General features: G+C 35.3%; 2 protein-coding genes across 2 annotated transcripts; both read right to left on the bottom strand.

Annotated features, from left to right (window-relative positions):
• Nucleotides 1-4,676: 4,676 nt before the first annotated feature.
• LOC148178583 (angiopoietin-related protein 2-like) lies at nt 4,677-5,770 on the bottom strand. Its single transcript, XM_088030133.1, has 4 exons — nt 5,666-5,770; nt 5,281-5,620; nt 5,016-5,234; nt 4,677-4,963 (listed from the first exon to the last, which is right to left on the bottom strand). The coding sequence occupies exons 1-4, from the start codon at nt 5,720-5,722 to the stop codon at nt 4,797-4,799; spliced, it is 783 nt and encodes a 260-aa protein (XP_087886259.1). The 5' UTR covers nt 5,723-5,770; the 3' UTR covers nt 4,677-4,796.
• A 5,043-nt stretch (nt 5,771-10,813) lies between these two features.
• Nucleotides 10,814-11,662, bottom strand: LOC148178582 (protein lin-32-like). Its single transcript, XM_088030355.1, has one exon. It carries the CDS (start codon nt 11,594-11,596, stop codon nt 11,156-11,158), a length of 441 nt encoding a protein of 146 aa, XP_087886481.1. The 5' UTR covers nt 11,597-11,662; the 3' UTR covers nt 10,814-11,155.
• Nucleotides 11,663-13,205: the final 1,543 nt, after the last annotated feature.

The raw sequence follows: 13,205 nt of genomic DNA, 5'->3' as shown, positions 1-13,205 counted from the left end.
TAAATTTATATCGGACACCTTTGCGTAAATTGATATCTAGAAGCGATACGCAGTCTAATTTCAATTATATTATTAAAGTGGTCGATACATTCTTGGCAGACAGCTTTGTCTACATCTTTAATTATTCCAAACACCCCACTGTCTAATTTATTATCCGCTTTATTCGAATAATTAAACCAGTAGTTTAGCATCTCAATTAAAATGCATCAGTTTTTTCCAGACTTCAGAAAAAATCACTCAATTAATCGAGAATTTTATGGTGTAGTTCTTGATAAAAAATGAATGTCACAGCAAATTAGCGCCATCAAGATAACCACCGCCAGTGCTCACAAAAATGTGTGGTCCAAACGAATTCAGGCGTGAAAACTTTGAGTACCGCTCGTGGCATTCTGATTTATTCCTCTTTTGTCGATAAACTGAAATTTCGGTTAATTGACCAATTAATTTCTTGGAATCTGTCTGGCCTCGTCAACTCGCCCGATTATTTTTGCATTGTAACTCGAAATAATTTATTCTGTGAACTCAATAACTGTTAGTGTTCGTAAAAATTTGATGAACGAACGAAAAAACCAAATTGGATCATTCGGCACCTGACACGCTGGAATCGATCGATTTTCCACCTGTCGGACATCATAACAAACAGTAGGAGATGAGATAATGCGATAATTATGACGAGCGAGGCGCTTGCCGAGAGATCATATCGAAGAGCAGGTCGTTAACAGTTTCTGGATCGACGACGCGGAGAAATAAGAAACGCGAATTTATCATTAAAACACGTGAAGAAGCCTAAAAACAAGACCTTTTTTAAACCCGTGAAAAGTTTACTCACTCAATGAGGTTTGAGGGAGTTCGAAGACAAGGAAACGAGAATGTTGTTTTTCCGAACTCTTCGATGTTTCCAACCCAAATTACTATCGAAAAACGGTATTGTAAAATACCCATTAAATGATGTTTCGATGTCATTGTTGGCTCTTGCTTTCACCAACATTTCCTCACAACTCCGAGAGTGCGTAAACCGGCATCTAATTAAGTAAAAGTGCAATCTCCGACCATTCCGGTACCGTACCATGAAAGGCAGACGAACTAGAAGCACAACCAACTGTTGCCCAGATGGCAACAGTGTAGGGCAGGCGCCCTGACGCATGTCAACACCATCATAAATCACACCAGAACAGTAGTTCCCAACAATATCAAATCTACGCTTTTCGCAGTACCAAATCTTTAAATATTCATTAGCACGAGCTGGCAATATTTGCACATGTGCTATTACCGTTAAGTCGAAGAAAAACTATGTCTATTTGTGCAAATATTCCGAAATTTGAACACGTACCAGTTGGAGCTAACATATGTCATCAGATACCTACTGCTTATTTACGTTTTTCAGGTAGACACCCCATTGATAGGGGTACTGAAGAGGCAATGGAGCGGGACAGGTCGTGTCATATGGTGAAGACACGAGCCCATCGCACTTGACCAGCCAAGCGATACGACTCGTGCGCTGAAACGAGCTGAAAATTTTTCAGGAAGCGCTCAATAAGTCACAGCGAGAGCGGAATTGATGCCATTTGCATAGCGTGTCTTCTTTGACCCAATAACAGCTGAAGGAAACACTTTTGTACCTAATTATTTAATAACGAATCCAGTTTTAATTTACACTCGTTATTACGGGCTGGAAAGCAGTGATATTTGGAGACTTCAACGCAAGATCACACAATGAGTTTTATACAGCTTCTTAAGCATGCAGTTGATTCAATGCAACATATTAAGCTTTTCCTTAGAACTTTTAATGCAAAATCGCGTCTGCAGCGCACATCGATTTTTCGAGTTTTGGAAAAGCATTTCCAACATTTAAACTATGTTGTTTCACATCTCTATTTCTCGATTTATAAATCAACCAAAGAATCCCGTATTTAATTTGTCAAGCTCATGTTTATCTGTTCTGCTAGTTAGTAGGATGAGGAATTATGCAGAACTTCCAGCATTGAATATCACTTTTCCAGTCACCTAAACCCGTAAAAAATCGCGTTTTTTTCTCTAATTCATTAAAGACGAAATAGTGCCTCATTTAAATTGGTTTAACATAATGTAAGCTTCTTTATGGTTTATTTTAGTTTGACTATTTTACGGCATTGCTATCTGATTGTGAGCTATTAACATAAATTTAAATTAGCAGAAGTCGATCAGGTTTATTAAATCTGTCATATTTCACCAAAGATTTAAATTTTAAATGAATCCACAAATATAAGCTGTGTAAAATTTGCAGTTTGTTTACTTAATCACCTGTAAATAGACAATTTAATTTAATTAAATTTATGAGAGAAAATAATGCGATTGGTTTTTGCGGTGTAATCTCATTCTCAGCACATACGATTAAGTTTTTGCTCCTTGATTTATCTCAATTACAGAACGCTTAATTAATTACATCAACGATTTTTTAATGATAAATAGTTTTTTATATATCCTCTTGACATTGCACCTTTCTTATTTTGCTCTTCGAACGCGCCTCTGTCGTAAATTTCTTCATTAAAATTGGTAATCCTTTCTCTCGTCCTGCTCTTGCAGTAATTACTTGCAATAATTAAACTAAATAAGCTCGTAATGTAAAGCTTATTTAGTTTTACAGCTTATTCACACCACGAATACGCCATAAAAGTGTTTACGTTTTGACCGAGATGCTAAAAACGTTAAATTAGCAATTAATAACGAAAAGATTACAGTAAATTGTCGTTATTTGTTATATGTATAAGTTTCAGATTACTCTTTTGGCGTTCAGTGTTGCAGATGATGGAAAAAAATCTTAATTTCTTTTTTTTTAGTAAAAAAATCTGTGGCCCACTTTTCAAAAAGAATTTCTTAGCGAATGTCACTTCATTATATCTTAAGCAGCCGCAATAGTATCAAATTTCAAATTACGTACTTAAACTCATGTAAGCATCTGCCGTTTGATGATGTAACTCTAGATATCACAATTAAGCACCTAAATGCATATCCTTTTTAAATGATATCCTATTTTTTCCTTTTGTCACATAGTTTAATAGCTTTGCATAAATTTGTGTGTTTTTTGCAGACATTCTCGAGAATAAATCATTTGATGTGTTGATACGACCGCAATTTAATTTAATTAGTATAAATCAAATAATGTATCATGGAAATTAACCGCATCTTCTCACACCGAAAATGAATGAATTTGTTGAGAAAAATTTGGTTGTTCAAAGTGATTGAAGATGACTTCAGAAAGACTTTTCTTTGTCCGAATTTTGTTTCTTTTGTCCGAAAAACTAACGCTCAAGAGTATAAAAACGTACATTAATCTTAATTACTCTCACTTCGTGACATTAAAGAAAAATAAATATTTTATAAATTTTCAAACGAATTGATTTATGGCTAGTGCGACCACAGCCTACAAAAACTTTACGATTTTTAGAAAGTTCGCGATATTCTCACCCAAAATTCACACCAGAAACTAAATTATGTAAATTTTTTGATCCTGTTATTGCAATGCCATGCGGTGTGCGGAAAATCTCTGTTTGCTTGCGGAAAACATGTTGTGTCGTTCACACCAATGGTCAATGTTCGCCACTTAATTAAGATCAGAAATATTGAAATGAAGCTGTCCGAAGAATATTATTAGTGGTTCAGAACGTAAAAGATCAAATACGCATAAATTAAGTGTTTCCCTGGCCCAATGTGAGCTATGACCACTGACGCAAGTCAAAAAATTTATATTGACGCTTAAAAATTCTGTAACATTAAACGTGTTATTTATGATATTGACATTTCTAGTAATAAAATTTCGCGCGTCGGACTGGTTTCAATTATGAGGAAACCATCTCGCTTCGACGAAGTGTTGATTTTTCCGAGTAGCCATAAAGAGAGAGATAAAAATTAACATTTCTGAAATATGCGGGCGATGAATTTATCGGGAGGATTTCATTTGCGATAAAAATATGGGAGTTGTAAATTTTTACCTTAATGGGGCATTAAATTTAAGACCCTCAACGGCGTATTAGAGGAGATTTTAATTAAGATCTCTGCGGATGCAGTAGAAAAATAAAAAAAAAACTTTCTCAGCTTCTACTAATACTTTATGTCATTCTCATTATATTCCTGCTTGAATATTTAAGTCCCTTTATAATAATTTCTGACAAAAAGAGAAAACCTCCCCTACAACTTTATTTAAATTCCAGTAAAGATCGTTCCGCTCACGTAATCTTCTAGCTCTGTTGCCATTATAACAGGACCTCATAATTTTATAATTACGGCTTGTCCAAACTGGAAACAACAATATCAAGGCGACAACATGTGCCAACAGCGGTTATGCACAGTCGTCAACAGTTTATCAAACCGAATGAAAAAAATTATATTGTTATTGTCTAAACTCTACAAGTTAACGACATATCAGCACGAAACCTGTAATTTTTACGTCTTCGTCAGCAGCGGATGGCTTCATTTCAATTTGAAATCCACGCCTGGGATTAATTGATGGAGAATTTAATTAAGTTGAAGATGGATAGGCAGTTGCAAACCGATAATTAATTTTTAATTTCTGTATTGTATTAGACAGGAACAGTTAGCGATGAAAGCGAAAGTCGAGATTTGCATAAAATTGCGATTAAAAGCGCCTGGTTTCGATGAAACGAGCGAGAGGCGCTTAAATGTTTTGAAAACTATTTACATAAATATTTCAGGTGATTTATTGAGTTTTGAGGAACAGTAGTGGGTCAAGATGTTACCATAATTTGGTTTAATATTACTTAAGATTTATAAGATTAAAAAATATCCAAAAAGACGACTTTTTAACTTATTGGTCTTATCATCATTCGAGCTTGTTTGAGGCTGTAATTGAACCCATGGAAAGAACTCCACTCTATCCCGTCATGATAATTTGGCGAGTCATATTCAATAGATACATATTTACCAGTCAAAAGAGAATAAAAGCAGTTACTATACCACCAACCTGCACCTAAAAATATTGGAATAACTAAAAACATTTTACTGGAAAACGAAAAACTTACCAAAGTCTTTAGCACAGTTAACTGAATCATCGTCCAGTGTAGAAAACCTATTTTCCTCGTGAAGGCTAAAACTATCTCCAGAATTCCCGCTGTAATTCCCCACCTTTTTTAAATTAAAATGCTCAGATTCGTCGCCTACTATAAATTGATTGTATTTTGCGTAAACCTTCTGCAAGTCCCAGTCCACTAACTCTATCAACAGCTCATTGGTTTTGCCACCTTAAAAAATATTTAAAATTATAAATTTCAAACGAAAGAATAGCACTTGTCAGTTGATATAAAGATTGAAGTCCCAACCAAAGTTCTCCAGTTAAATCACCAAATCCATCCTTATAATCAGTCCAAGTTCGATTAAAATCTACGCTTCCATCAATTCGATTAAGAATGTAAGTCCAGCCACCTCCATCTGTTGTTAAATCACACCAGACCCAGAAGCTTTTCGAAGAAGCTTCGGGTTGTATTTTGTAGACACCAGATATTTTATGGCCTCGATCCAAAACGTCTTGACAATCAGTAGGTAAAAAAATAATAGACCATTTTGTGCTTAGAGATGTGATTTTGGTTCTTGTGAAGTGTGTAGATATATTTTCTTCGGTTGAGATTTGCTGAAAAGCAAAACTAAAACTAGTTAAAGTCTGGAAAGAAATTACCTTAACTCTTGCGGTGAAAAGAATCAGCAATAATAATTTGGAGAATTTTAAAAACATTGTTGTCTCCCCGCTGACAAACAAACTGATGATGCAGTTGCAAAATGTGACGATATAAATGCGTGGTAATTCCTAATAATTGAGCCCAATTGTGCAAATTAAAAATTTATAATAGAAAATTGGTTTTAAATGATTGATTGTTAGGTCAAAAGAGAGAAGTTAAAAAGAGCATATTTCTGAATTGCAACTGTAAATTTAAAGTTAGTGGCATGAAATAAATTAGAAATATGTAGTTATTAAAATTGGTAATTTTTCAAATTAATACTCCACTCGAATAATATAAAAATTTCCCTTAATACGTGGCGTTACTATTAAGAAAAACTTCCTTTAGTATAATAAGAAATTTTTTCCGCCATGTATTGTAAAGCCGAGAATAGTTTTTGCGTTTTTCCTGCAGCGTGAAAATCTGCATTTCTTTGTCCTGCCGTAATGGCAGTCCTGGTTCGTCGACCTGTTCTCTGCGAAATTCGCCATCTTATTAAAGCCTCGTCTTGACGATGTGTGTTATTCAAATGATGTCCTTAACCTTGGCTGAACGCAGGCAGCATTATTTTCAGTAATAGCCGTTTATTAATTGCTGCAGTACTCACGTTGGTGCACACTATGAGCTGGCCTTTTCCTTTTTGTCAGCCTTAATGGGTATAACATCGTTTAGCCAACATTAATAGTTTATGGCTCATAAATAACAAAATGGCAGCGTGAAATTTTCAACATTCTCTAATTCGCCCATTTTCGTTCTTTTGTCATTGCCATTTCCGCATTATCCTCCGCATTTATAGCAGGGACTCTATCATTTTCAAATCCATACACTTCAAGTGATAAAACCCACAATGTTGACTTGTAATAAAATCGTCGGGTGACAATTTTACTATTTTACACGTGGCGTTAAATCATAATCGTTTAATTAAAAGACGGTCTGTATAAATAACGAGCCATATGACGCCCAACACTAACTGTTTATCTATTCAGAGTTTGTGTAAATAAAGTCCAAGATGGAACTGTTAAAGTGGGATATAGAACTATTTAATTATACGTCGCGTTTACGATTATTTGACTAAGCAATTAGACGGGATCGCTGCTTTTACTTAAATTCCAATAAATGAGTGCTTGAATTACGATAAATTCCGACTACTTTGAAAACTTAATAGATTCTTAATCTTCAGCTCAATTAGGGATCACGAAAAAGAACAAAAACGACAGGAAATCGTCGGTTTCGATTTCCTTAATGATACACAATACAATTTTGTCTTCTTACTTTCAAAGATTACCTATGAGCAAAATTTCATTGTTCTAATTTTCTTCTTATTTTTATATTAAGAATTTATACGTTAACTAGGTACATAAATATTTGAGGCTCAGAATACAAAACCGAAAATTTATAAATACAAAACTATATATTGTATCTAGCAAAATCCTGTCTGGTATTAGCCGATAGAGTAAAAATGTAAGAAATAGAAGCCAGTTACCTAAATAATGTAAATTGCATAATATAAATTGAAAACAACGATAGAAATCATCGAAGAAATCAGGATTTAGAAAAATTCAAAAAATTCTAGTCTGAAAAATTTAATGAAATAGAAGAAATTAAAACATAAAAAAAAACAAACAGAATTTAAAAATATTAAAGAATTATGTAGCAACAAAGAAACATTAGATTCTTAAAAAACTCGCAAAAAGAATTCAGCAGAAAAAAATTGAAACTTAGGTCCCTATTTCAAGTTGAATTAAGGCATTGCAAATCACAGTTGCGCCTTAGCAACCCCAATCAAATTGATGCTACCTTAGCAACTGCGTCGACGCAACTTTGCACTACTGATTTGAAATCAGGCCATTGGACACCTATGCATGTAGTTGTCATTGATGAAAATTACTGTATAAAAAATTGGTTTTAAAAAGTTTCAAAATTAAGATCGTGCAAGTGCCTAGGCAGAAAAAGTGTTTCCATGTTAACGAGCACTTTTCACTACTTATAACAAAGTTGCCTACTTTACTGTCTAAAAACGACTAAAAAATAGTGACTTTTTGTGACGTTTGAACAAAAATTAATTCATTGTTGCTATTATTTGTTGAACTGTTGTTGTCTTCAAAAATTTTTAACACTAATTAAGTGTAAATCAAAAGAAATTACGTGGTTGCTAATAACAACGTGTTTCAAAAAGCATTACAATAGAGTACTATTATTAATCGTTGAAAAAATAAATAAAAATCTGATGAAATCAGTTCGGAGTCGAAGACAAAATGTTTATTTATTGGCCAGAAAAAATTTTTACCATCCTGCAGGCTAATTTCTTCATGTAAATTCACATAAAAATATTCTTCGGAATTTTAAATGTAACTGATAATAATTTTTTATTTGATTTTTGATATTTCATCTAATCTAAAAATGGAGATGTTTACATGCAATCAATTATTCTCTACGATTCTGTTTACCTAATGAAAACGATATTATTCAGGATACCACAAAATTAGAATAAACCAAATGTGAAAATTTAATAAATTTTCTATAAAGTCATCGACCCTGATTAAATATTATGCACCCATTGCATAATTATTTCACAGTTACGACATTCTCATATCATTTTCGGGCACATTTATCACAACGTAACAGTACCAGAATGTTAATCGAACGAAAATAAAATGCAGGCGAAGTAAATCAATGAGTTTTTATGCATGACCTGGCGTTTCTTAATAAAGCCATTTCGTTAATTCTTCTGTTTTCGACATGTTTTAATACCGCAATATTTTTCCCCGTAATTTATCTTCTTGTTCTTGTCTCATCTTCATCGTACCACCATAGCGGCCCACCAAACCTTATCTCATTACCCATGGTCTTAATCGTTCTGATTTAATTGCCCGCTTTGACTTTTCCAATTTAATTAAGACTTGGTAATAAAAAGCAACGGATTGATCGTAAAACGTCGCTACTTAACTTGTCAAAAAATCGCAAAACATGCAAGAAGTATCCAAATCATTCTAGATCGTTAAAAGGGTGTCGATGATGAGATGGGTCACGAATTATTGGCTGCTTTTATTCTCTTCGGGAAGATAGAGTGGTCATTCTTTTGGTCGGATTGATTTAAAGATGTCTTTTTGCATTGTTGCGTGAAGTGACACGAGAAGAGGTAATGAGGTAATCGGAGGCAATTTGTCGATGGGTGTGGGAGAAACGCTGGATGGGGGCACCATGACGACTTTATTACAATAATGATGGTAATTAACTTGACAATAGAATAAAGTTTTCAAAATTTCTCAGCAGTAACTCTCAACCGCTGGCAGTAGTCACAAGCCCGGAAATTTATAAACTGAACTACAAGATACTACTTTTATATCTATCGGAAATCGACCTGAATGCAAGTGTGCCTATTCTGTGCTGAAACATCAGACACATTCCAATAAAATATCCCCGACTTCCTCTCGCTCCGCCATTGTGGAAAAAGAATGGCACTTCCAATGTCTTTATGTCAAAATAATGTATCACTCACCACACAAACGTCCGAACAAAGCCGCCCAACAAAGCCGTCACTTTTATAAACCAGCAACGACCTTACCATGAAAGAATAGAATAAGAGTGCAACATTTTCGAATTGCTCGTTTTATTGTACATCATAATACAAGAATCAACGTTTGCAATAATAAATCCACATTCCAACGATACCTTTGAAAAGACACATACGCATTTCAACCGTATTCAAATGGTTTGTCATCGAAAATTCTTCCTTCAACCGTCTTCGGCGGAGATCACGACCGATAAGAACCTAATAAGAATTAAACATACATATTCATGCTATCACGCGACCATCTAATCGCTTGAGCATCTCGCTTTAATTACCACATCTGTCATTGTGTCTGCCACCCTAAAAAGGCTCTTATGGTAGACAGCTTAAGGCGGGGATGATGTGTGTGCGGACACGTGCGCGACATAAGGTGTTTGTGGTAAAGAATGCCGAAAGAGATGCCAGATGCCTGAGGACAGGGCAGGACTCACCCTGAACGAAGTGCGTGCACGCGCCGGGGAGATTTCAACGTGCGCGGAAGAGACGAAACCGGCTAAATATTCATGAGCGGAAGTTATTAGAATTCAGTCAATATCAGGCTCTGTCGGTATTTGCTTCAGTGCATTCTTCCGAAATAAATACCAATAAACGAAAAAATTGTTAAATTCTTCTTGAAACGGTTATGTTTATCTCTGCAGTCTGTAAGGACATGTAGTAAAATTTTGGAAAGCAATAGTAATGTAATTCTCTACACAACAAAAAGTTCCAAAAAAGTTCGATTTTGTTTCACAGTTTTTCCAGGGTGACAAAAGTAAAAAGCAGATAACATAAAAACAAAAAAAATTAAATGCTAATTTTGTCAAGAAGCTTTCACAATAAAATACATTTTTTATTTTTGTATTTAATTAAAAACATTTTTATGGGGCTCTTATCTACCCAATAAAAATAATTCAACCCATTTACCTAATAAATTTACATCTCCGCTTGTCACAATCGCCTTCGCAATAAAGCCATAAATTCTGGTTAAAATTTAGCATATTTTCCAAAAAATTAGTACGTTACAGACTACCAATTAATATAATGAAGTCGTTAAAATCACCTCATTATACCAAACAAATTGTACGCCTTTGGCGAAAACCAATATTCAACCGCCAAAATTCGGCCCCTTCGTAATCGATCAAAACCTTTATCTCTACTTGAGAATAATAAAACACACTTCCATAAAATTTAAATTTCAATCAAATTTAGATCGGGGAGATAGAGAAATTTAATAATACAGTTAATAAATTAATGGGACAGGTGCGACACAATCGCTTCCTTTCCGGCGAAGATAAAAGATTACAAAATCGAAAAGAGGATTTTATTGATAAAATTTTTACAAAATGTAAGGTTGAGATCACTTTTTTTGGGAGAAACGACGCTGGATGCGTCTCGACTAGAATTGGACACTTGTTGGTTTATTTTGCCAGCGGCGGCAAAGAAGGCAGCACTTGAAAAAAGAAAATAATGATTATAACAACAATATAATATAAATAATCATATTGGCATTATATTCATAGTTAGAAAAATGACAATTATGATTTTTTAAAGCGAGTTACAATTCAATTACAATTCAGAGAAAATAGAAAGATAAAAATGAAGTCTGATCTAGAAATGAAGTTACATCAGTTAATTTTTTCACAATTTAAGCGATTGACAATCTGTTTTAGACTAGAAAATATCTATCTGATATAAATAATTTTACACTACCTCACTCCATTTCTCTCGCTCTGTTTGAGTCTTTTCTCGCCAACCTGTTGCTTTGCTTAGCTCAGAAAATTGCCTATTGTTGTTATTTTCATTATTTCTGTCGGCAGCGCTGCCTACCTGCTAATTAATCACGAGCCGCCACTGTGCACCACCTGTCCGTCCCACGCACAAGAACTAAAGTCTTCGACATCTATCTGTTGCCCTCACGCTCCAACAACTCCCTCAGCGCCGCGATGTACGTTTGTGCCATCTGCAGCGTCTCAAATTTGCTTAATTTCTGCTCAGCATCCAAACTTGGAATGACTTGTCTCAGACGATCGAAGGCCTCATTCAATCCATTCATTCTTCTTCGTTCTCTTGCATTCGCCGCCAGTCTTCTTTTCTTCATCACCGTCGGTGATGGTAATCTGTCTCTTACCACTTTCTTCCTTCCTCTTCTTCGTTCTTCTGGTTCTTTGGTTAGAGGTTCTTCGACTGAACTCGATGTGGAGACAAAACTGTCGAACGTACTGGCGTCGTACGCCTCCGGAAGATTTCTTGTGTCTTGGTACAAGTAGTTGAAATAATAGGGTTGTTGGTACTGCTCCGGCTCCGGCGCGTACCGGTCGTAGTACGATTTCATGACATCCATGGAACTCGGAAGTGTACCATCGCGAAGGGTTAAATGACCTATGCGGAAGTCCGGATGAGACTGACCTGCACTAGGCCTAGTCGCGTGTTGCACCACTCAATTGATGGTAGATAACAGGGTCGGATTAGGGGGAAGGCGAAGACGAAGAGGGGTCGGAGCCAATGTAAACAGGGGGGTGGATCGGTGGCAAATTTGTCGGCAAGGGAGGTAATAATTGATGAATGAACCAGAACTTCAACACCTAGAAAAAACGGTTATTTTTCTTTTAAACTCGTCACTGATGTTGCGTTGTTCCTTTCGCAATTTTGTCCGGTATTCTCGGAAAATGTTCAACTCAGAGGCAAGAAACCTGAAGTGAAGATACTCATTATTTCTCACACATATCCCGTAAAAAATCCAAGTTGATTAAATTTACACTTAGTTACTACGCGGTTATTGTTAACTGTTTTGCATCGATTATTTCGAAGAGTGGTCGAAGATGACGTGCAAGCTTATCCACTTCAATCTGCCTCGCTTAATTAACAGCGTTTCAGCAAAACGAAAAAATTATAAGTCCATTACTAGATTAAACAACTTGACGTTTAACACCGTGTTAACACGTTGCAGAGACACCTGTCGATTCACAAACGTGGGCGGGCCAAACACCCAAATCTCACCACTTCTTGTGGACGTTTGGAATTTTCTCATTTTGCATCGCTAATTGATTGTTATGATGAGTTTCATTTTATCCCATTGTTTATTAAAATAAAAAAAACTGCAATAAAAATGTATTGCTTAATTTTTTCAGAAGTTTAAAATTTAAATATGTACTTGCGATTACCTATTTACTAAATTAAAAAATTTATAAGAGTGTCCCAGAACGCTCGCACAACCTTTTAATCATCTTCCATCAAAATATGAGTTGCTTGTCGTATCGCACGATGTTCAGGCCCTTACAATTTTTGAGTTATAAGCACTTTAAGTTGGCCAATCACAGCCTATAAATCACTAGATACCATTCTGTTGTTACGTTACCTGCGAAAATTTTTCTTTAAATTGCACGAAGGAGCGCTGTGAATAGTCAACTTTAAATGCTTGTAATTTGAACACTATAAATGCCTGAACTTTGTGCGATACGGCAATCAACTCAGATTTTGATAGAAAATTTTCTATTAAAAGGAAGTGCGAGCGTTCTGGGACACCTGTATTTCATGAAAAATTGCTACAAAAAAGTGACAAATTGGAACACCTGTATAAAATGTGTAAGTACTTAATAATACAATACCTATAAATTTTTCCAAGTAAGTCTTGACCTTTAATTTTTTCCTAATGACTTTTTCTATCTGTGCACGCACTTCTTGCTTTCGCATTTTCCCCAGTTCGTTTTTTCTCCTTCACCACATAAGGTCCGGCAATTACCATTCTCTTTTTTTCTTCACATATTTCATCTTATTGTCGGCACGGCCAGCAAAGCTGCTCTTCTTAACACCATTTCATGGTATCCATTATGCAAAATCGCCATCTAAACCGAATTTGTTAGCACCAATTAAGAAGACGATGCGCCATAACGCGACAAATTGCCCATCATCACGGCGGCATTGGACCCATCATCGCTGACCATGACATAAAT

Source organism: Gnatocerus cornutus, chromosome 2, assembly GCF_029298725.1.
Source record: "Gnatocerus cornutus isolate USDA-ARS CGAHR chromosome 2, icGnaCorn1.1, whole genome shotgun sequence".
NCBI lineage: Eukaryota > Metazoa > Arthropoda > Insecta > Coleoptera > Tenebrionidae > Gnatocerus > Gnatocerus cornutus.
The sequence above is the reverse complement of the archived record's forward strand: the minus strand, read 5'-3'. Positions and strand labels throughout refer to the sequence as shown.

Coding starts and splice junctions, on each gene's coding strand:
- LOC148178582 (XM_088030355.1), bottom strand. CDS start 11,596: ATGGATGTCATGAAATCGTACTACGACCGGTACGCGCCGGAGCCGGAG.
- LOC148178583 (XM_088030133.1), bottom strand. CDS start 5,722: ATGTTTTTAAAATTCTCCAAATTATTATTGCTGATTCTTTTCACCGCA. Junction 5,235..5,280: donor ATCTTTATATCAACTGACAA/GTGCTATTCTTT, acceptor ATATTTTTTAAG/GTGGCAAAACCAATGAGCTG. Junction 4,964..5,015: donor TAACTGTGCTAAAGACTTTG/GTAAGTTTTTCG, acceptor CAATATTTTTAG/GTGCAGGTTGGTGGTATAGT.